Raw genomic sequence first — 21875 nt, 5'->3', positions numbered from 1 at the left:
TTGCTACACTTGCCGTTGTGGTAGGTTCATTGATCATGTTGGTGGTCGCCAGTTACGGTCCAGGCCCAGCTAGGATAAGGCCTCAGTGATATCTGCGGGGATGTTTGTATCATCTCGCATGGGTTGTGCTCAGAAGAGGTTAGCTCTAGTTATTTAAATAGACAATGTCAATTTCCATGTTCTGAGTCTTAAGGTACCTACTCGTACGTTGGTTGGATGTGTTCGATGTTTTGACAGAAGCTTTTACCGCTCAGCTGGACAATATCGGCAACCGCACTATTCAAGTCAATTATTGTTGTATGCTATCGCAATTTCAGCTGGAATAACTACACTAAGATCTTCTGGTCACAGAACACTACCGCGACTACCTCAAATCACGCGTTACAATGTCTTCTGCACTTACTCCTGGTATTCAATTTTGTTGTCCTCATTGTCTGAGGAAATGGTCAGTTTATTTCAAGGGAACTCACGTGGGACATACTTTGAGTGGGGGAAGGGGCATTCCATGTGATCTGACGAGGAGAGTATGTGATGATCTCACTTGGTGCGTATTCCTCCAAAATTTTGGTCCGATAACATTCCTCTAACCAACAAAGCCTGCATTTTTGGTACATCTCTTCCAGTTTTGAATAGCACAAGTCTGCAAGTTGCAGTTGTTCTTTGAGTTTGGCTACAGAGTCCTCGTTCTTTTCATGAATGTGCTCCTCCAGAAGAGTGGGAGCCTCGTTATCTTCCGCTGAAGATGAGTTCTTGTCAATGTCCGTCGCTCTGCCTACCATAAGTTTTGGGAATGAGTGATGATGGTGTTCACAGACCTTATGATGATGGGCTCGCCCCTCTGATTGTCGTTTCCTGCTGCCTCAATCCTAATGGATGGCATTAGTAAGTCCCAGCGCAAGTGCATCATCAAAGTTACCGGAGGTTCAAGCTAATAATATATCCGGATATGTTAGAGGTTTGGCTCTGATTCAAGGATTGCTGCATATTTTGGTCGAACATTTTACTTCTTAGCACTGGTGAAAGTTTTAAGGAGCTTTTATTCCCCATCGATCTAACGGAATGTTGATAGCCTGCGAGTGTAGGCTATCGTGGCCCCCGGTCGCCACGGCCAGCGCCCAAGCCCCCATCACCATGTTCAGCCAGCCAGCCAGCCATCTTGACTTTCGCTTGGCCGCCATCAGGTACATCATTTACCTAGAATCCCACGTGGTGTGTTCGTGATAAAAGCTGACTCCAGTACCAGCGAAGCATGAACTTTCTTACCTCGCCAGCTCCCATGAATACTGAAAATGCCGCTTCCAGCATTCCGAGTAAACGCACTACATCAGCCCTCCAGATGGGGCCCCGTAAAAAAGCGTAAGCTGTCCCTTTTGTTTGATATACTGAGTTTGGCATTCTCATCTGGTCGCACAGTTCAACATCTGATCCTCTTATCTCCCATGGCCGTCACTTCGGTCGAACAGTATTCGCTCTGTGCAATTTCCCTTCTCTACTCACCAACGGTATCCTCAGGTTAGAGCAAATGGAAGATGCTCCACTAGAGGACTTTTCTGCTGAGTGAAAATGACATGCGTCTGTATTTACTCGCTGGCTTATTGACATCATTGGCAGTGAGCGACGAGAGCATCGCGTTTTTGAACACCTCTTAGAATCTTACCCTGGCCTTTTAGAGCGACTGCAAAACGGATCCGAGGAGGAGCTTATTCACGTGGGTGAGCTAGTGCGTTTTTTTTTGTGCCCCCAGAGTTTATGCTTATGCTCTGTAGATCGGTAAGGGAGCTGCAGGTGCCAGGGGCGACGACACGAAAACATTGAAGTCTGCAGTGATTGATTGGATTTCCCCGAAAGGGATTGCAATCCAGCCTCCTTTACACAGAAACTCAAAGATCGACCGCAGATTCAATCATGAGCTCACCGGATCACTGCTTTGTCCCACAGGGTTGGACTGGAAAGACCCAGAGTATGTTTTGGTTTACTGGCATCCGCAGTCACCAATCATTTTTCACTTCACTATTTACAGGACGAGAGAGAACCTCCGAAGCGGAGAAATGTCGGTATGTGGAGATCAATGGCCCGTATTTTTGTACGCCAACCATACTTACGATGCTGATGACCCGTGGTGTGGTCTTCTTAGGAATTGTTTACTTGTATCTGTGAGTAGGCACACCTATTCTATGTTATTCTTAACTACATCCCCGAGCTCTGTTGACAAAGAACCAAAAGCTACGCGATCTGGAAATGCTCGCCTTCATGGCATGAACACTGTCACTCTCACTTCTATATCTTATATTGCAACACAGGTTGGTTTTAGCATGCTTCTGAAGTTGAACTGTTCTGACACATGACTGTAGGTCTGATTCGCTCTAAGTTCCTCTTCAGTGTTTTCACGGACCGACACGACAACAGACTCAGAGACATTCTACCACAGTCTCCTCGACCTCTTCGAGGACCCTGATGAATGCAATGAAGTCGACGAGCTGCTGACGTGGTGGAATCGGTATTCTTCTCACTCTTTACCATTTTGCTGGGACTCGCGTGTTGTTGTTTACCCAGTCAAGTTTTTCCTACTTCATCTGCTGCCAAGCGACCTATCAGCGCCAACAGCGCCTTGGCAAAGATTCGACTTAAACGCCTTGCAGTCAAACAGACTGCAGATTTAAACTCCTCGTAGTCCTCATTCGAGTTTTTATTCGTGTAATAAATACATTTGCAATTTCATATTAGTACTCTCGCAACAAAGCTAGCACTGGATTGACCACAAGACAAGCCTACACATTACTCCGAATGCAAATGGTTCACTTTGAAGACAACTCAAGATAAAATAATTGAAATTCAGCTGTTGGATGACAACTTGTTGTCACTGTGCAGCACAATGTTCTCCTACGCCAAATTGATCCATGCGAGCAGGCCCTAAGAGACTATATCTACAGCTTACTTTCCGTTCGAGCCTTGGGGAATTATAATAACCAGCTGAAATGGAATGTGATGATCATTCCTCAGCGGCCAGCTGGTGAAAGTTAATGCATTGTTATTACTCCGCGACCTTGAATCAAAGTTAGCCGTAGTCCTTTGTAGTCTAGCCTTGGAATACTGTAAAGAACAACGACGTTCTGAGAGAGTTGTTGTGGAATAAAATGACAACCTTCACTTGCATACCATGATCATATCTCATCGGAGTGGGGCAGGATGATAGTTCACTGTCATTCATTGCTTACATTGTGTACCTAACAAATCTGGGCAACACAATCTGGCATCACAATCACATATCTAATATCAGCAACAAGAGAGATCTTGCCGAGTCTGCAACAAGAAGCACAACTTGCATATGACAACCATCTCAATATATTATGATACCACACTACAGTTTTCCCACACCCTTTACCCGTTGGCGGTGGCGATCCAGAATAGTCCGGCCATATAAACCTTGATATCATATTGGCATTTATCCAGATATTGTGAAGGAAGAGAACCATCAGTAAAATCACACATTACTTAATCTTACTTAAACAGGCTTAACTCACTTTTGTAGCTTTGCAAAAAGGGATCTACTTTGCTAAAATTCAAACTTGAACATATTCAGGAAAAAATTGTTGAGTTATATTAACATGCATGTTTTATTATATTTCACACCAAAAAACAAAGAGATATGCCGAGTGAATGATGCATGAGAGTGCAAACATTTTTGAGTAAAGTAGATTAAGCTGATTAAGTAATGTGTACATTTACTGATGACCCTGTCAAAGTTTACATGTCATGACCAGGACAGGGCAAAATTGTAGTGGATTACAAGTGTACCAGCATTATTACTCAAGTTAGAAACCATGGAGGCTCTCATCAACTTCACAGCAGCTGGCAGATGTTATAAAATATATCATCTTGATGACAAGCTAGCAGGTACTTGCAATGATACTATCAACATTGTACATTTGGCCGTTTCCATCCCATGTAGTCCGGGTATTTAAAGCTTTGTAATGTGAAGTACAATTATGATATTTATTGTACATATTGCAGATCAGATAAAGCATTCTATGACTTTATCATTTTCGCATCGGTTACCTGATGAAATGGGGTCCGGTCCATAGAAATGGATCCCGGACACGGGAGACAGATTCCAGTCCAGGGAAAAGGAATGAGGATAATCTAAGGTGATATTCAAATTGAGGAAACTACTACGAGTTACAAAGGGTTTATATACTATAGTGTATCCGATGGGTATCCAGCCGAAGCGCAGTCCTCGGAACATAAGGCTATGTAGGAAATGTACTAGCGGAACAAAACATACTGCGGACAATCGAGAATGGAGTCGGATATTAACTGTCAAGCAGATCCGGGCATATAGGGGTTAGGACAAGGGGACTCGGACTATACAAATGGGGTAACAGAATAGGAGCAGGATCGGAAATGAACTGTCAAGCAGATCATGGGAAATGGGGACGGAGATGAACTGTGAAGTAGATCCGATGTTTTCAGGGGTTAAGTGGGTCCGAGGCTCAGGATCTGAGTAGGTCCGATGTTTAGGGTCCGACGAATAGGAGGTCCAATGAATAGGACATCCGACGAATCCAGGAGGAGTGGACAAGTGGACGAGCGGATGAGTGGACAAGCAGACAAGTGGACAAGCGGACAAGTGGACAAGCAGACAAGCAGACAAGCAGACAAGTGGACGACATGGGTGGGATCTGATGAATAGGACATCTGATGAATAGGACATCCGACGTATAGGATGTCTGATGTATAGGGGATCCGAGGCATACAGGAGGAGGACTGATGAATAGGAGGTCCGACATATAGGAGAAGCAGGGCAGATCCTGCTGAGGGGTATGTCCGGACCGTCTGGTGGAGACTGGGATGCAGATTTATCCTGCCGAGGGGTAGGGATAGGGTTAAGGTATAGCTTGGCTACATTTCAGAGGTCCGGACATTGTTTGTTGGGAGAGATGGGATATGATTCAGGGGCTCAGTGTACGGTATATGACAGTACGCAAACAAAGTCTGACATACTTACATTTCTTACCTTTGCAAAGGTTCTTTGCATTTTGCACAAAATTAGAGTTTTGCCGTCTCGAATTTCTTAGATTTCTATCTATCTCAATCTGTACTTAGTAGACGTCTATTGCTACCTATCTACCTCATTCCTGTCGATTTTCACTGGGGCTGATTGCTCATACCTTGAAGTGATGCAATTCCAGGGAACCAAAAATTGTCGGACGAGTAACAGGGGACGGTAGACTCGTGAAAATGCCAAATTGATCAATAACATTTCGAAATAAGTGTTGCATAGCGGAAAACTCCCAAACCGCCGGTGTGTGATCATTTTCGGGTCGGTTACCTGATGAAGTTCCTTCGCTCGTACCTCGCTACGTAATAGAATTGCAATAAGTCAAGTTGCCTTACTAGATAGTCCCACGAGTTCGCGCGTCCCTAGAGTTCGCGCATTGGCTTTAGCACACGCAATTCTGCACGGAATCCTTATGTATGTTACATATAGGTTCCTCCCAACATAATACACATGGCCATGTATTTTGTTTGACAAAAAATGAAGCGGATCTCGTGCCATGGTCGAGTTATGGGTGTTCGAGGCTCATTTTGTGCATAGATGACTCCCTCCAAAGGTCAGATCACCACGGAAAAATCTGGGATGTGATATCATGGTTCTACATGATTATACAATGCCAAAATAAATTTCTCCGGGGCCACATGCTTGTCAGAATCATCCGCTGTGAATGAAATACGACCCAGACGTGACAATCTATCCAAAGCGTTATAATGACTGCACGCATCTAAACTCCGCCGTACCGAAATGCGGCACAAAAACACCAATGCAGACTTTCAAATGGTGCGGAGTGTGAAAAGGCATGGCGGCAAACGTGTGACATGGTGTGACAAAATGCGCGAACTCTAGGGAAAACTGCACTTTTCTGCGCGGTAAGTCTCCGCTGGACTCAACACGTCAATTTTAAAAGAAAAAACTAGCGGGCCTCATACTCTAAAGGTCAGGCTATCCATCCGTCGAAAAATTATATTTTTATGTGGACGTGTTGTAGAGTTATAGATGTTTTCTCGAAAATGCGCGAACTCTATGGGACATCTAGTAACTACACGTGACCGAGTCATTTGAGCATCGAGTTATCCTTTTCGCCCTATATTCGGGTTACAAACCACCGGGTAGACGAAGAAGCGATCCATCGTATGGCTTACTCCGTAATGAACGCTCAATGCTGTAGATAACACAAAACGGATTTGGAGTGGGACTGCTTTCTGCCGCACTCTATCGCCTCTTCTTTTCACTCCACTAGGTGCGCGCGACATGGAACCACTGCAGCACACCATTGCAAAGGCAGACGAGGCCCTGCTCGCTGAGCTCGGGTACAAACAAGAGTTCAAGCGTGCATTCACACCCTTAGAGGTATTATCAGCGCTGCTATGTTTAGTGATGGGAGAACTGATGGCGAAGACGACCACAGGTTTTTGGCATAGCTTTCAGTATCATTGGCTTACTTCCCTCGATTGCGTACGTCGTACTTTTCTTCGCCTTCGAAGGGTGGAATATATCTCGCTGTTCTTCATAGTTCTGTTCTGTTTTACGCCGTGCCTAATGGAGGACCAGTCTCAATGGTGTGGGGTGTACGTGCTTGCTTCGGATATCTCCATGCGTGAATTATGCTGATGGTTGAAATGCTTGCTTGTCGATATTCTATACCCATTTACCAATAGTGGGCAATTGCGAGTTTGTTTATTTTCTGTGTGGGGATGTCGATGGCAGAATTGGGTTCTGCAGCGCCAACATCCGGAGGCGTGAGTCTGTTTTTGTCTTCAATTTCATTGACGTGGTAGCCTCGAGTGACATGTATGAACTACAGTTATACTTCTGGACACACTCCTTGTCATCTCCGCGGTGTAGAAATTTGCTTGCATGGATTGTTGGGTGTAAGAATTTGTAGTAATTTTAATGAGCAGAGGTATAATGACCCGATCAAAGACTCAAACACAATTGGGAACATAGCGTCGGTCGGTAAGACGCTCACTTTCGTCTTATATTTTGCTTAGAATGACATTCTGCATAGCATCTATCGACTGGGGATGTGCAGTGCAAGTCATGGCTGCTGTGTCCATTGGCTCAGGCCAAACTTTCACCGCAACGAGTGCGCAAACTTTGTGCGTAATTCAAGACACCTATCCAGTCAATCAATCAACCTGTTCATGATGTCGAATATCTAGCGGAGTCTACGTTGCAATAATCCTATCACATGGAGTGATATGCTGCTTGGGAACTGCTGTTCTCGCAAGACTGCAAACAATCTATGTTGTGCTTAACATACTGTTCGTGCTGAAATCGTGCAGGCGCACTCGAGACACTGAATTACTCTGGGTAGTTTATGTCTCGCTGTTATCATTGGCCTTCCTGCTGCCACCCCAAAGGCCAACATGAACAGCGCAAGCTATGCGTTTGGTAATTTCACAAATCGTCAGTGAATATATTCCGCTGGTGAACTCGACTGATCCCAGAATGATACCTATAGTGAATGGTTGGTCAAATGGCTACGCATTCATTCTGAGCTTCCTTGCGCCGTCCTGGACCATTGGTATGTTCTCACAGATTGTTACACACATCATTGGTATTGATATCGTGTGTAAGGCTGCTTTGACTCAAGTGTGCATATTAGCGAGGAATCGTCGAATGCTGCTACTGCTGTTCCATGGGCCATCGTAAGCCTCGAGTCCCGCATTTATCCAAAATACTGAGTGCATTCCAGGTCAGCGCCATCGGTATTGCAGGAATCCTTGGTTGGGGTATGTATTTACTCATGGTAGTTTCTCGAACCCTGCTTACCGTCTCGCAGCAATCAACGTCTCTCTTACATTCTGCATGGGCACCGACATGAACTCCCTACTCAGTAGCCCGATTGGACAACCCATGGCTCAAATCTTCTTCAATAGCTTCGGCCAGAATGGAACACTTGTATTATGGTCCTTCGTCGTACTTGTTCAGTGAGTGGACAATTGTATCATTCGAAGTGCGATTGACTGGGTACAGGTATATGATGGGCTCGAGTATGGTCCTTGCTTCATCCCGCCAAACATTCGCATTTGCCCGTGACGGTGCACTTCCGTTCTCATCCTACCTCTATCGCATGAATAGCTTCACGAAGACGCCCGTCAACACCGTTTGGTTCGTCGCGGCCTTTTCCATCTTCCTCGGTGCATTGTCGTTCGCGGGCCCCCAAGCTATCAACGCTATCTTCTCTCTCTCCGTGACGGCGTTATACATCGCATATGCAATCCCAATCATTGCACGTTTCGCGTTCCAGAACAACTTTAAGCCCGGTCCATTCAATTTAGGCATCTTTGTAAGTCTCATGGCTTGGTGCTTACGGATCCGTGTTGACTATTGAACTGTGATTTATAGAGCCTTCCGGTTGCTGTCATTTCAGTGTCGTACATGTTCATTATCAACATCGTGTTCTTATTCCCGACGACGCCACAAACCGATGTTGCGAACATGAACTACACCGTGGTCGTGCTAGGTGGTACACTGTTTCTGTCTATCATGTGGTACTATTGCCCTGTGTATGGCGGCGTGCATTGGTTCACGGGCCCAGTGTCAAACATTGGGAAGGTGAGTGAGGAGAGTACGTCGAGTATTCGTGGCTCGGTGGAGAAGAATGTGCGTGTGGATATCGGGGAGTCTGTTGGGGCTTGATACTAGAAGGATTCCGATATTGGGCCCATAGTAGATTTAATTCGGTTACCCCGTACACTGCTTGCTATTCGTCGATTATCTGGTTAAGCCGGACACGAAGCTTAAGAAATGTGATTGTAATCATCGCGAGTAGATGACTCATCGAATCCAGCAGTAGAAAACATCATGGGTCGTGTCTGGCGAGTACATGAGACTGCCTTCAACAAATTGCCTAGTCTAGATAATTGGTGTGAGATAGTCACGGTCGCGACTCGCCCCGATCTCCACGTCCCACTGTCTTGCAGTCTCGACGTTCCGTGGATCAGGGTCATGCCATGACCATCATGGGCACGAATAGGTTCGAACCTTCTCCTGCAGCTAGGTAATATTAGATTTCTGATCTATAGGCTTGCTTCATAGACAGGTCACAAGCCCAGGATTGATCATATGCGGCGTGCAGTGGGCGTAAACAGTGATCGTCGCACCCCTTTATCAGTTGTTCCGAAGACATCCTCGAGTCTTATCTATCAGGCGCTCTTGCTCTCTCCCACTTCCCACTTTCAAACTCTCACTAATCACTCCTACAACTCACGATGTCTACCTTGGGAAATGCGCCAGCTGGCACTCGTCGGACATATGCCTTTCGCCCCAGAGCAACAGAGTCCACACAGCCTGACACCTCCTTCATCCTCAAAGACCTTGGAGATAAGGTAGCCAAGTTTAAAAGGAGCACAGATGTTCGTAGTCCTGTTGACGTTACAAACGTGAAGCCCGTTGCTTCATACTCATGGATCGAGGCTGCAACGCCAACGATCGCTGTCCCTGGTGAGCAAAACGTCCATATCTGTGTAAGATCAGGTTAATCGGTGTTTGCTGATGTCGCATAGGTTCTCCCAGAGTCTGGTTCAACGGGCCCCAGCGCGTTCCGGCTGACTCTGGAATACGCTTTATAGACCAAAATGCATTTTACATGCGAAAAATGTCCCCCCTCATTCCTCTGTTTGCGGCCATCGATGATATGGATCCTAGTTTTGACTACAAGCAGTTCGACTTCATCACGGACCGCAACAACCTTCGCAAGCTTCTCCGCTGGGCCAGTGGCTCGCCGGATGAGAAAGACTTCCGCATCGATGTCGATGTGGCGGGCTGGACGTGCTTGTTTACACGCCTTGAGGCACAGAACACAGATACCGTGCAAGGCTTTATGGGGTATGGACACGAGTATGAGAAAGCGGCAACGAGGGTCACTCGCGGCTGCGAGAGAGCTACTGGGCATCATCGGATGATTTCTATCGTAAGACTCTTGCATTATCAACCGGATCACTCATCGCAAGGTATTATGTTTCACAGGACATTGATGGACTGAAAATTCTCCTTCGTTTCACGATCGAGGCATGCACATCTTCCACCAATTACACGAACGACGAGGACGACCTCCTAGCAGCGTTCTCAGGCCTGGGTATCGGTGGAGCATCTGCCTCCACCGGCCGGGACACTAAGAAACCTCAAGTTACTGTGCCAGCCGTCCGTGGCGTCTCCATCAACCAAACTACACCGCGCAAAGTCGTCCCGCAATCTTCTCTCATCGAGCTTAAGACGCGCGCCGCCCGCCGAGAGCTCGACTGGGAAGAAGTATATCCACAAGTCTATCTTTCTCAGACAGCATTCTTGTATCTTGCGAAGCACGACCGCGGCAACTTCAACACCCTGGAAAAAATAGAGCTTGGCGCGAAGAGCATGCAGACCCATGCCCGCCGTGCTGAGCAGGGTATCGCGAAGCTGAAACTCGTGCTTCAAGATATCTTGGATGCTGTGAAAAAGGAAGATGTGGGGGTAGGCTTGAGTTTGGTGTCAAAGGATGGCAAGTTGGCATTGTACAAGCGCCAGGAGGGGACTGGAAAAGGGCCGGGAAAAGACATCACGGATAAATTCAAGTGATGTGGGACTATCTTGGTAAGTAAGAGATGTCAAAGCAAGTCTTCGACAATTCGCGGTGTAGGATATGATTAGAGCGATACCATGGTATTGTGATCAAATTCATGTAAAAGAGTGCACGCATGATTAATGCAAGATCGACCATTTGTGGGACCTATGGTCACTCGAAAAGCCGCCAATATCGCTGGAAACCCCACGTGCCGACAGAGGGGAACAGTACTGAGAAATGACAAACGGAACAGAAACGATGCACGGAACAGAGGCGACAAATGGATGTACTCGAGGATGAGCACGCGACTAACTTAGCTAGGCCCAAATTGTGTTCGTAACGATGTCCTGCAGCACAGTTCATTGACTAGGATGCATTCTACATTTGTTCTCCATGCAGAAAATGTCCGCATTGACGTGCTTGTTGGCGCAGAGAACGCATACACCTGGGTAGTAGAATATCTCACCACCGGAATGTAATATCGCGATAAAGAGAAGCCGAAACGGGTGAGCAAATTATAGTCAGCAAGATCAATCGACAAGCACTATTTGCGTGACCCACAGACTATTAGCAGGCCTAAGCTTGCCAATCTGGCTGGACAGAACCAGCAACCATCTCGCTACCATCAGACCATGCTTGAAACTCATGTGGACGGGACAGCAATTCCATCGAAGACGTCAATCGCTCGGTGGGCAAGCCTGGTAGCTCGCTGCTCACTTGAAGATTGAATAGTATTCGAGAAGCAAGAACACTGTGCGCAACAACTTGAGGGCTGAAATGAGGAACATGAGCTTTCAACATTATACATCTACATATATACTTGACCATACTAACGCGTTTAGCGTCTCGCTGTACGAGAGCTAGGGGATTCACTCAGTCCTTCGATGTCAACGGAAATAGGAAAGGACTCACAGGTAGCGCAGCGATAACAATCACATTGAATGTGGACATCACTATACATATGTCAGCACGAAATAGATCATGACAATGGTGTTAATACTTGTGATGCAGAACATGTAGAGGAGTCCATCACGATAGATACTCTTTATGAGCGTGCTATGAGACTCAAAGTAGTGTCGATATCTCAAAAATGCAGTGACGGACATGAGAACTAAAGGCAGATAGTCAGAGAAGGAATATTGAATTGATTGTCGTCTCACGAGTCTCGAATAAAATTGCAAGTCCATATGGGAGGGCAATGCCACGAACCTCCTCAAACGCGCAACTTGAAGGCGGCGCGACTGAAAAGGAATGAATACTAAGACTAAGAAGTGAACCTTGAGACCTCGCCTTCTGGAATGTTTGAATTGATGGGAGCAGCACTTAGAATCACAGACGTCACCAAGATGACCTGCGCCATATGGATTAGCGGTGCACAGGGAAATAGAGATATCATTGTACCAAACCAAAGGAGAGAAGACTGATAAGATAAACTTTCTTGTTGCCAGAAAAGGCGTAGACCCTGGCGATCAATAATCCTATTGTGCAAATGTAAAAGCACGCTGCGATGTGGTATTAAAAACTTAACCTTCCGAGGCAATAATGCCCAAGAAATGTATGCCTGCGAAATGTCACTGCGAAGTCATGTCACGAAAGACGTTTAAACCAACCATTTACAGCATTGTTAAAGGGTGCACACTGTATATTGATGTGAGTTGCAACTGACACTGCACATATCAAAGGTGTACTCACATCTTGCGCACCCCATGTCTTGACAGCGGCTTGTCAGGAATCAGCTTTTGCGTGGCAGTGCGTACGGGCGTAATATCTCACAGTACGAGGTCAAAAGTGCACCGGCAAAAGGTACATATCGTGAAACCGTGAAGGCAGTGCGAATTATTCCCCACTTCCGTCCCCAGGTCCATTGAACCTGCAAGAAATATTAACGGCGAGGTATGGGTGGCTGACTTTTCTGACTTCAGAGTGTAGCGTGACAAAGTAGTCATAAATCTGGTGAAACATCAGAACAACTCGTAATGAGACTGAATAGACGCAACTCACTAAAATTGCTGATGCAGCGACTTCAGAGCAAAGAAGAGATGTGAATAACGAGAAGCTTGACATCAGCACGACCTCACCGTTAGTATACTTCAATAATAAGAGACGTCAGAGAAAGGCTGGACAAAGCACGAATGAATTACCTTGGCTAACTGCAAGCCGAAGGTGTCTGGGGCGGACATTTGCGAGTGGCAGTGACAACGGGTGACTGAATGGAAATCTGCTGCTGCAAGAAGATGGTAATAAGTACTGCACAATGCAGTGTGCACTGCAATATTGTACGGACTCGAATGTGCATGTGATTGCCCAATGCCGACGGTAAGTAACGAGGACTGTGAGAAGCGCTCAGCGTTCAGATTTGAAAGGCGCCTTGATCGTCGTGATATTATGATGCACAAATCACGATGCGTCACACGGCAGGCTGCTACGTGATTGGAGCGCAGTATCGGACTCAAGCACGTTGAAATCCAATACCTGACTGCTTCAGGACCTTCTTGTGCACTCCCGACATTTTCTGTTTCTGTTTGAACCGTGAATTGTCCTACAGGAAGCGAGGGGTGTCGAGGTGTCCCTCCGAGTCATCACCGGCGGAGGTACACTACGTGCATGGATTCCCATACGTCTATGCAAACGTGCATGTAGAATAAGTTTATGGAGAGAGTACTTATTCAGAGTTGGGTAGTGGGAGAGCTCGAGGGAGCCTAGCTGACCAAGATTCCCACTACCCTGGGTAGTGCATTGATGGAAGGCCTTTGCTGTTGGTATCTTGACTTGTCAGCGTCGAGCATCTTTTCCTAGAAGTGATGGATAACACGCAACGTCGACTTCATTCTCACGGCGAAAGTAGGGTGGTTATTAGTAATCACACATTATGTGGATGGACGACCCAAATTCAACAGACTAGTCCCATCGTAAATCTGCTTAACACTCGCCTTTCATGTCGGCTCCAGCAGACAGTAAACTCTCTGCGCGTGTCCTGTCATTGTGCAACGATATTACCTGTGGCAGTGTCCCACAACCTCACCTCACCGTCACTACTACTGCCGCCAACCACTTGCCAAGTTGCTTCGCACCCGGAGATAACGCTATGTTGAAAACGGAATTGTCTTCGTCTCTCCGGTAGTCGTCATGCCCTATCTGCTCCCCACTCTCCAATTTCCATACTCGGATGCCCTCGAAACAAGTGATGATACGCTGTCCACATCAATAGGAGGTGCGTGCAGTGCGTGGCCCCGTATGGACGTACTTCAAATTCGCGACGGGGCTTTATCGTTGATGTCTCCGAATTCTGCGTCCCAGCAATGAGTGAAGACATTAATCAGATCTTCAACCACTCCCGTTTCGGCGTTCATCGAGACTGGTAACATATGCATTATACGTGATTAGCAACGGTCCTCGTGTCAACAAGAAAGAGAAGAAAAGTAAAACCCATCTACATGCATGCTAAAGTTCAACCTGCAAGGAAAAGAACAATGGCCGTGATCAAGCACGTTCAAGTAATCATTTACCGACTCGTGTGCTGACGTGTGTCACCGAATAACAAAAGTCACAAGGCAGAAGTGCAAGTGAAATAATTGTTATTGCAGCATTCTGTGGGGACCTGTCCTGACCTGTCAGTCAAAAGAGAGGGACGAGAATCACTGTGCTTACCTACTGATGAGCCGCTAGCTGTGTGGAGAAGCGGATCCGGTGGAAAATATTCCTGCGGCGAGTGGAGGAAGCGAGAACACAACCAGATCGTACGAGCCGCGATGGTAATTTTTGAACTTTGTCAAACCAACAACTTACAAGAGTCAAGCATTCGACCGTCAGGAGGATACAAGCACCATTACCTCAAATATTGCATATAAACATATACATGCGCCGATGCAGACAGAGATGACAAGGCATGTGGGTATCGAAACAGGACAGTTTGAAATATAGCAGAGTGAGTAGCACGAGTGCGTTGAGCACGTCAACGAGAGGTGTAAAGGCACGTGACTCGTAAGAGATGAAAGAATGACAGACTAATGACGACCATCTGTGTATTCAGGAGACAGACAACCAATGAAGAGCCAGAAACGAGTCCAGAGTCCAGCTTGTCTGAGCATTATGTCAGGGCGTGAGGAAGTTGAAGTTGTAACCGCGGTGGTATCACCAACAGCAGGTGTGGTAGACGAATGGGAGACAGCTGTTTGTGGTTGCGAAGATGGCTGTGTCTGAGTCGTACCACTGGATTGGGTGGCATTTTGCTTGGGAGGCCGTGAGCTTCCCATAGTAGTACGTAATGGTTTCGTTTTTCGTTTCTCTCTCGCTGAAGCATTCCTCTACATAATGTCAGGTCAAGTCGAATGTCTGGAAGGAGAAAAAACATACACGTTTTCCCTGTGCATACGGGACCTCGACAACTGCTGAGCTGCGCCCATGCAATTCGACGCCTTCGCCACCCTGTCCGCGCTGTTTCAAAAGGTTTTGGGCCCAGTCGAGAGGAGAGGATGGTGAGGTGTCATGTGCATCGGAGCGGCTGCGGTTGAATAAACGGCCAAGAAACGTGCCTCCTTGCGGTGCTGAGGAGGAGTGGAGGCGACTTCGTGCAGAGAACTGAGACCACGAAGGTCAGGATAAAACACGAAGTGATACTAATAACATACGCGAGAATGAGCTGGCGCGATATCGAAAAAGCCTGGGGGTACCCGATGGGCAGGCTGACGTCGCTGGACCGGATGTCGTGTAGCATTTTCCTAGAGTGAGTATGTTTGAACGCAATGAGATCTGTTTATGAAGGTGTCACGTACATGGAGCGCTGATTTGTTGGCCTGGCAGAGCGCGTTTAGTTGTGAGAATGTATGAAATGAGACATGCCTGTCGACTTACCTTTGGATCCAACAGAAGTTCGTCGAGGCCAGCTTCTCTAACAATAGTAGCAATATCCCATGTGTACGCGTTGTGATCAGAGTCACAGCCAGTGGCTAGTAGCTTTCCATCCGCGGAAAACGATACGCAGGCAACCATACGTGCATGCTGGAGTGGAGAACTGATAGGCTGGCCGTTGTCGAGGTTCCACAATCGCGCTGTCTTGTCCCACGATGCGCTTGCGAGAATGCGGCCATTCGGTGATATTGCAATGCCATAGACAGAGGAAGTGTGCTCATCCAGAACTGCGGTCTGCCTCCATGATTTTGTATTCCATGTCCGAAATTCCGAATCGAGCCATCGGAAGACCCGGAGATGAGCGTTTTACCGTCCGGGGTCCAAGCCAGGCACCACACCAAATTTGAGTGTCCTTTCATGAGAGTTGCGACAAGCTCGACTGTTTTGGCATCCCAGATTTGAATTGAGGACTCGGTTCCATCTTCAGTCCAGGGCCTATCACGTCCACTAGTCGCAATCATGGTGGTGTCTGGCGAATAGATGGCTGCGTATACATGTTCATGCCCAGTCTTGATTGGCCCGGGTGCCAGGATTGTCTCTCCGCTCTCCACATCCCACTGCCTTACAGTCCCATCCCAACATCCGCTCAATACTCGCTGCAGCGGCTGACCGTCATCTCCGGGTCGACTCCAATAGAGAGACCACACTTCATCTGTGTGTCCCATCCATTTCGCGATGACCGTGCCTGTCTCGATGTCCCACAACCTCACTCCACCGTCCCTACTCCCGCTAATCACTGTCTTCCCATTTGGGGATAACGTTATACTGCCCACTCCACTGTCTCCGTCCCGCCAGTCTTCTCCTATCTGTTTCCCGCTCTCCAAGTTCCATACCCGCAGCGAGCCATCATCTGAACAAGTAATCATCCGCTGTCCGTCAAGCAGGTGTATGACGCCCCAGACCACATCGGCGTGTCCTTCAAATTTTTGGCGAGGCGTTATTGTTTCTTTCATCTTAGCGGTGGGCGAAGACATAATTCAGAATGTCAACTGCCGAATGCAGCACCATCTCAGCTTTCATCCAGCATATTCCAAATTCATCACTTACCAAGGACAACAGCGACGGGGGGATAGTAGGGGACGATGGGCGTTTCGGTCAAGTTAGAGTGTAATTCACTGCTTCCTGGTATTGTTTGCCATGATTTATCCTCATGTCCACAGCTAATACACAGCATAGGCTGTGCAGCTGAAGCGCCCGAGAATCATCTGATACTCCGTAATGCCTATCGCTGTTGGACGGAGGATAAGTTAGCATTGCAGTTGTGCCTGTGCGTGTTCACGCAGAGTGTTTAAAGATGCAAGATGGATAGCTTGTTTTGAGGTTGTGTCCATTTCCTCCCAAGAAATAAATTCTTGACCTCCTCCCTAGACATCGTAAACCATCTGCTACTTGGACCTAGGCATATTCCCCACACATTATCGATCCACTGGGAGACGGCTGGATGGTTTGTTGGGCTTCACCTCCATCTTCTTGTCTGTGATGCTACCCTCGTCCTTTGATGCTTGAATTATGTATGCGGCGTCTTCTCTCTTGGGCTTTGCTTCTACTGCGGCTTGACGCTTTGCTGATCAAGGTTTTCGGCATTCTCTTCAGGTGAGCAAGCCGTTCTATGAGACGGTCATGAATCGTTCTTGGCTGTGGACGAGGACTTAATGATCGCTCGATGATATAATGAGCAAAATTGTCTCAATCCCTCAGCCGGCACTTACGAGTGAATATTTCTTCATGGGACAGTTGAGATTGCAGGGATGTGATGATCACATCCGAGTTCGGCGATTCAAAATATCAGAACGCTTGTTCGATGGTATCGAGAGTGGAGTACGAGCGTTCCACGTAGTATTGAATGATTCCCCAGCTACTATTGAAAACGCAGAGTTCCGTCCCACGATAGTACAACTATACACATAAGAAGCGGATTACAAAACGTTCTCGAGCTACAGCATTGCATAACAATGCAGAGCAAATAAAGAGGTCGCACGTAGAACCAACGTACAATGCCAGATATATGACATTGGATAAGAACTAGAAACTTGCGGATTGAATAATAACGAACGTCGATGTACGAGATGCACAGCAAATAAAACGCCAGAAGTGAGTTCAGCGTCTGGCCTGTCTTATCGTTGCATCAGGACGCGACGGCATGGACGCCCGAGCCGCGGAAGTACCACCTATGGCAGGTGTGGTAGACTCAGTAGCCTGGGGTTGCGAAGTTGGCCCGGCCTGAGCGATACTGCACGTTGGACACCGTGTGTGACGATTGAGACGCCGAGCGTAACACCGTGAGCTACATGTAGCAGCCTTATTCGAGTATTTCTGTCAATGAAGCATTCCTGTCATATCGGGGCGTCCAAGAAGAAACTTGCGCATTTGTCCTGTATAGCACCTCGACTAGTGTCGAGGCTCTTGCAACTCGATATATCTGCGCTGTGTAAGATTTCGAGCCCATTGTATAAAGGATGGCATATTGAGAGAATGAGGTGCGGCGAAAGTGAACTGAGACTAAAACCAAGAATTGAATCGATCATAACGAAGCCGACCCTCACCGACAATGACGCAAAATGGGATTGGCAAATATGAATAAATGACAAGGTGGTACGATGACTCACTTGCGAATTCATTATTTTTTGACACACTCGCCGGGTACAAAGTACTGGCTCCTGCGTAATAGCGTCCGGGAGTGTTCTGATGGGCGGATACCAAAAGTGACATTGTACGTTGAAAGAAAACATCCAGGGAACCGACACTCCGGGAACCACAGACTCTGGGAGTTCGAGTGTGGGAGACAGCAAGCTGGCAGGCAGAATTGAGTCGCAATTTGATTATGTCTATGACTTCATGAACGCTTCCTGACGCCTCCCAAGTTGTGCAAGTTCTCGGTGACAACACGTCTCTACAGATGAATCATGACCAAGACATTGAAAGAGGAGTTCGCGAGTTCTGGGTGCGTCGCTCAGACTGAGAGCTGAAACAGACTCCCTGGAGTCCATGAAGGACTGAAAAGTAATAAAACTGGTGACTGCCACTGCAGCGTTGATGACAGACGGTGGTGGTTGCAGTTATGTAGCTATATATTGGTAGTTGTCGTCGCGGCAAGTTGATTAGGGATAAAACTCCGACCCAATTCGAAGCCTCAGTCACCTTCGACTTCTTAATAGGTACTAGTAAGGTAGGTAAGAAGAAGATTCCATGTTGAGACCTTATCGTGACCTGCTGATCCGCATCAGGGAGCCATGCAGTGGCTGATGGGTACAAATTTCAGGCGGAATCTGCCATCATGCATCATCATGTGTTCTGCAAAATACCACGCTAGTGAAGTCCGATGGTGCCGGCTGTCTGCCAAAAGCCAGGGCAAACACTGCCGAGGGCTCAGGCGCAGGTCTGTCATATGTGACACATACAGTTCAGCGGTGTTACACCGGAATACTAGTATGAGACGCATCGCCTTCGTCCTACTATTTCGTTTGATTCTGATTATATATGGATACTACTAACACCTAACACCTTAGATAACAGCCTCGTCGCTTCCGAAATTGATCTCAGGAATTAGGGCGCTGAATAATCAGATATCCGCATGATAGAGGCCGATCTGGGGTCTTCGTATTAAGTTCTACTAGAACTATGATATACATGGAATTGACGAGAGTGCAACGCCCTTGTACGCCCCCAAGCAATCCCCGGGCGTCATTCTTGCCATGGCTTTTGCAAGCTCCATCTCGCTGGATACTGCTGCTATAATGTCGACAGCGCTAGAAGGCATTTTATACGGTGAGTTCCTCAATCAGTTCGTCCATCTGGTAACTACAAAGCTAGGGTTCTTCAGGCTTTTCGGTCCTCATGTTTATCGGCACCATCTGGGCACTGACCTACAAGCGATCCATGCGGGATGTCAATCGCCCAGTCGCTGCTGCGGCCATCCTGCTGCTGTTACTGAGTACCGCAGTTAGCCTTTCATATCTTTCATTCGATGTCATCTGCTGAATCATTCATCCAAGCATATAGTCTTGGACATTATTCGGACCGTAGACGGACTGGTTATCTATCGCAATACGTATCAAGGTGGGCCAGCGGCGTACTTCGCAGACGTTTCTCAAAATACGTATGTGGTCAAGAATTCCATATACGTTGTGCAGACTCTGCTTGGTGATGCGGTAGCGGTGGGTTCGACTTTTGATCTGCAAGCTTGAAATTGCTATAGAAATGTCTTGCTGGTGACAGATCTATCGTTGTTACATCGTTTGGCAAACTGCCTGGGTCATCATCTTACCAGGCATGTTATGGTGCGGTGTCGCAGGTTAGGTTGCAATGATTCAGGAGGTCGCATACTCTGATGTTGCCTTGAAGTCACTGGCGCTCTTTCAGTCTACGGGGATTCACAAACAACTAATGCTGGAAGCATATCCGCCGAAGTGACTATGGAGTGCATGGGTGCGTTCTGTGCCTTAACACTTGCAGCCAATTTGTCAAGTTCAGGTAGGCACGCTTCTGCTTGAGCGTGTTGTCATATCCTCATGCCAACTTGAATTTGTTAAGGACTGCTGGCGTATCGCATCTGGAAAATCGAACGCAATGTCTCTGCCTCTCGCGCTACGAAGGTCGTGACCACGAGTATCATGCGCGTAATTATGGATGCTGCTATTTTGTACACCATGGCGCTCCTCGCTACAATAATAGGATCCCTCTGCTCAGGCAGTGGACCGTTTGTTCTAATAGACATGGTGATTCCAGCGACAGCTCATATCATTGAAATTACTGACCTTCGATCAACTAGCTCACGCCGATCATCTCAATTGCCTTCTACATGGTAATCATCCGAATCGCAATCGGTAAAAACGCTCACAGTCAGATCTTGACTGTCCGTGGGGGGATGGCCACTAGTGAGACGGAACGAGGGAGCTTGCCGCAATATCATTCTATGAAGCCTCTCCAGGTCCATATATCCCGCTCCACGCACACCGATGGTACTCTGTATGAAGTTTGGAATCAGAACCGACCACCGACACGTAAGGAGTCTCTGGAAGGGGCGTCTTGCGACGTGTCATCAGCCTAAACGTTGGAAATTGTTGTAATAGTATCAGGCGATATCGATATAACCTTCGGTGAGTCGGTCCGAGGCGCGTGATAGCGAAGAAGTCATTCAACAATACTAGTCACTGAGATGATATATGATTTGAATAGGTCGTTGTACAAATACTATATGTTCTTCTCGTCATGAACAGTGGTAGCAATAGTATAGAAGCGTAGCGCTCAGTGTAGATTAATGATGACCGTCGTCAGTAAATTCAGGAGATGTATAACATATAAAGAGCCAGAAACGAGTCCAGCGACCAGCATATCTTATTGTTATGTGAGGGCGCGGGATTGTAGCTGCGGAAGTAGTTGCATCGGGAGGTAAGGAAGAGAACGTGGGGACAGTAACATGTAGTTCCAAAGACGACTAGGTCTGAGCTACTCCGATGGATTGCTGCGTGACAGTGTTCTTGGAAGGTCGTGAGCTGCCTACGGTAGCGGCCTTCAAGTTCAATGGGTTGTTCTTACGTTGTTCTCTTGTTGAAGCGTTCCTCTGTATGAAAGTAGGAGTCAAACATTCGAGAAGAATAAAAACATACACGTTTTCCCTGTGCATACGGGACGTCGATTACTGTTGGGTATTCCTGCAATTCCATGCCTTCGCCATCGATGCATCCCGGCTGTGCTGTACCCCAGGCTGGAATGGTGTATCGTGGGCATTGGAGTGGGTGCTGCGATATGACGAGAACAAGAGCGGCCAAGAAGCGTGCTTCCTGATACTGATAATATACCGACACGGTGGTGACGTGCATAAGAGCGGCGTTGTGGAGAGCTAAAGCATGAATATCAAGGAAAGACTTAATTTGATACTAATGGCACACGTCAGCGCGATCTCGCAGGTCATCGAAAAAACCTCGGGGTACACAATGATCGTTCTGAGGTTGCTGGACCGGACGTCGTGTAGCGTCAGCCTAAAAACATATGTTTAATCTCATTGAGATGATTTTGTACGTGTCACGTACATGGAGTAATGCCTTGTCACCATCCTGTAGAGCATGTTGGTTTACAGAGAGAGAAATGAAACGAGAAATGCCTTGAACTCACATTTGGATCTTACAGGAGGTCGTCGAGGCCAGGGTCTTTGACAATCACAGAAACATCCCATGTGTATTGCGTTGCCAACGCAGCCAGCGGCTAGTAGTTTTCCATCGCTCGAAAACGACACATGATTCGAAGAATATATAAAGCTGCAGCTAACTCATAACACGAAGGAAGGCTGACATACAACAGTGTGAAGACTTGCTATCGTTTCTTGGTATGCGCGCTCGGCCCATTTAATGATAAACTTGCCTGTAT

The 21875-nt window shown here is 47.1% G+C and overlaps 6 protein-coding genes across 6 annotated transcripts; 4 read left to right on the top strand and 2 right to left on the bottom strand.

Moving 5' to 3' along the window:
• Positions 1 to 197: 197 nt before the first annotated feature.
• On the bottom strand, positions 198 to 999 carry DEU56DRAFT_752128 (uncharacterized protein; the record flags this gene model as incomplete). The annotated part of the gene is made up of 5 exons (XM_041349610.1): positions 198 to 276; positions 404 to 434; positions 482 to 768; positions 816 to 866; positions 917 to 999. The coding sequence occupies 5 exons, from the start codon at positions 997 to 999 to the stop codon at positions 198 to 200; spliced, it is 531 nt and encodes a 176-aa protein (XP_041213474.1).
• Positions 1000 to 1276: 277 nt separating this feature from the next.
• DEU56DRAFT_727563 (uncharacterized protein) lies at positions 1277 to 2671 on the top strand (the record flags this gene model as incomplete). Its single annotated transcript, XM_041347991.1, has 7 exons — positions 1277 to 1356; positions 1414 to 1557; positions 1612 to 1720; positions 1767 to 1960; positions 2021 to 2323; positions 2369 to 2497; positions 2554 to 2671. 7 exons carry the CDS (start codon positions 1277 to 1279, stop codon positions 2669 to 2671), a joined length of 1077 nt encoding a protein of 358 aa, XP_041213473.1.
• A 3483-nt stretch (positions 2672 to 6154) lies between these two features.
• DEU56DRAFT_879594 (amino acid/polyamine transporter I) lies at positions 6155 to 8794 on the top strand. Its single transcript, XM_041356065.1, has 15 exons — positions 6155 to 6406; positions 6465 to 6511; positions 6570 to 6624; positions 6715 to 6795; positions 6861 to 6927; positions 6980 to 7012; positions 7065 to 7155; positions 7219 to 7320; positions 7374 to 7465; positions 7521 to 7583; positions 7637 to 7707; positions 7755 to 7791; positions 7842 to 7989; positions 8036 to 8348; positions 8408 to 8794. Exons 1-15 carry the CDS (start codon positions 6308 to 6310, stop codon positions 8699 to 8701), a joined length of 1593 nt encoding a protein of 530 aa, XP_041213472.1. The 5' UTR covers positions 6155 to 6307; the 3' UTR covers positions 8702 to 8794.
• Positions 8795 to 9484: 690 nt separating this feature from the next.
• DEU56DRAFT_776495 (uncharacterized protein) lies at positions 9485 to 10790 on the top strand. Its single transcript, XM_041351712.1, has 2 exons — positions 9485 to 9974; positions 10031 to 10790. Exons 1-2 carry the CDS (start codon positions 9651 to 9653, stop codon positions 10616 to 10618), a joined length of 912 nt encoding a protein of 303 aa, XP_041213471.1. The 5' UTR covers positions 9485 to 9650; the 3' UTR covers positions 10619 to 10790.
• Positions 10791 to 10841: 51 nt separating this feature from the next.
• Positions 10842 to 13083, bottom strand: DEU56DRAFT_518830 (uncharacterized protein). Its single transcript, XM_041346599.1, has 17 exons — positions 12889 to 13083; positions 12746 to 12828; positions 12683 to 12692; positions 12606 to 12625; positions 12522 to 12554; positions 12378 to 12474; positions 12297 to 12325; positions 12215 to 12242; positions 12133 to 12165; positions 12006 to 12082; positions 11895 to 11955; positions 11765 to 11845; positions 11605 to 11715; positions 11517 to 11557; positions 11439 to 11464; positions 11166 to 11376; positions 10842 to 11049 (listed from the first exon to the last, which is right to left on the bottom strand). The coding sequence occupies exons 2-16, from the start codon at positions 12782 to 12784 to the stop codon at positions 11181 to 11183; spliced, it is 882 nt and encodes a 293-aa protein (XP_041213470.1). The 5' UTR covers positions 12785 to 12828; positions 12889 to 13083; the 3' UTR covers positions 10842 to 11049; positions 11166 to 11180.
• Positions 13084 to 19204: 6121 nt separating this feature from the next.
• DEU56DRAFT_727696 (uncharacterized protein) lies at positions 19205 to 20559 on the top strand (the record flags this gene model as incomplete). The annotated part of the gene is made up of 7 exons (XM_041348001.1): positions 19205 to 19277; positions 19333 to 19451; positions 19505 to 19666; positions 19728 to 19803; positions 19854 to 19982; positions 20043 to 20227; positions 20281 to 20559. The coding sequence occupies 7 exons, from the start codon at positions 19205 to 19207 to the stop codon at positions 20557 to 20559; spliced, it is 1023 nt and encodes a 340-aa protein (XP_041213469.1).
• Positions 20560 to 21875: the final 1316 nt, after the last annotated feature.

Source organism: Suillus clintonianus, assembly GCF_016758775.1.
Source record: "Suillus clintonianus strain FC179 chromosome Unknown DEU56scaffold_7, whole genome shotgun sequence".
In the NCBI taxonomy this organism is placed as follows: domain Eukaryota; kingdom Fungi; phylum Basidiomycota; class Agaricomycetes; order Boletales; family Suillaceae; genus Suillus; species Suillus clintonianus.
The sequence above is the reverse complement of the archived record's forward strand: the minus strand, read 5'-3'. Positions and strand labels throughout refer to the sequence as shown.

What these genes read in the sequence shown, in the direction of transcription:
- DEU56DRAFT_776495 (XM_041351712.1), top strand. Translation starts at nt 9,651, where the DNA reads ATGCGAAAAATGTCCCCCCTCATTCCTCTGTTTGCGGCCATCGATGAT. An exon ending in ATCATCGGATGATTTCTATC is followed by an intron (nt 9,975 to 10,030) that starts GTAAGACTCTTG and finishes TATGTTTCACAG; the next exon opens with GACATTGATGGACTGAAAAT.
- DEU56DRAFT_879594 (XM_041356065.1), top strand. Translation starts at nt 6,308, where the DNA reads ATGGAACCACTGCAGCACACCATTGCAAAGGCAGACGAGGCCCTGCTC. An exon ending in TGGGAACATAGCGTCGGTCG is followed by an intron (nt 7,013 to 7,064) that starts GTAAGACGCTCA and finishes CATTCTGCATAG; the next exon opens with CATCTATCGACTGGGGATGT. An exon ending in CATTCAATTTAGGCATCTTT is followed by an intron (nt 8,349 to 8,407) that starts GTAAGTCTCATG and finishes TGTGATTTATAG; the next exon opens with AGCCTTCCGGTTGCTGTCAT.
- DEU56DRAFT_518830 (XM_041346599.1), bottom strand. Translation starts at nt 12,784, where the DNA reads ATGTCCGCCCCAGACACCTTCGGCTTGCAGTTAGCCAAG. An exon ending in CAATTCAAACATTCCAGAAG is followed by an intron (nt 11,846 to 11,894) that starts GCGAGGTCTCAA and finishes ATTCCTTTTCAG; the next exon opens with TCGCGCCGCCTTCAAGTTGC. An exon ending in TGCAATTTTATTCGAGACTC is followed by an intron (nt 11,716 to 11,764) that starts GTGAGACGACAA and finishes ATCTGCCTTTAG; the next exon opens with TTCTCATGTCCGTCACTGCA.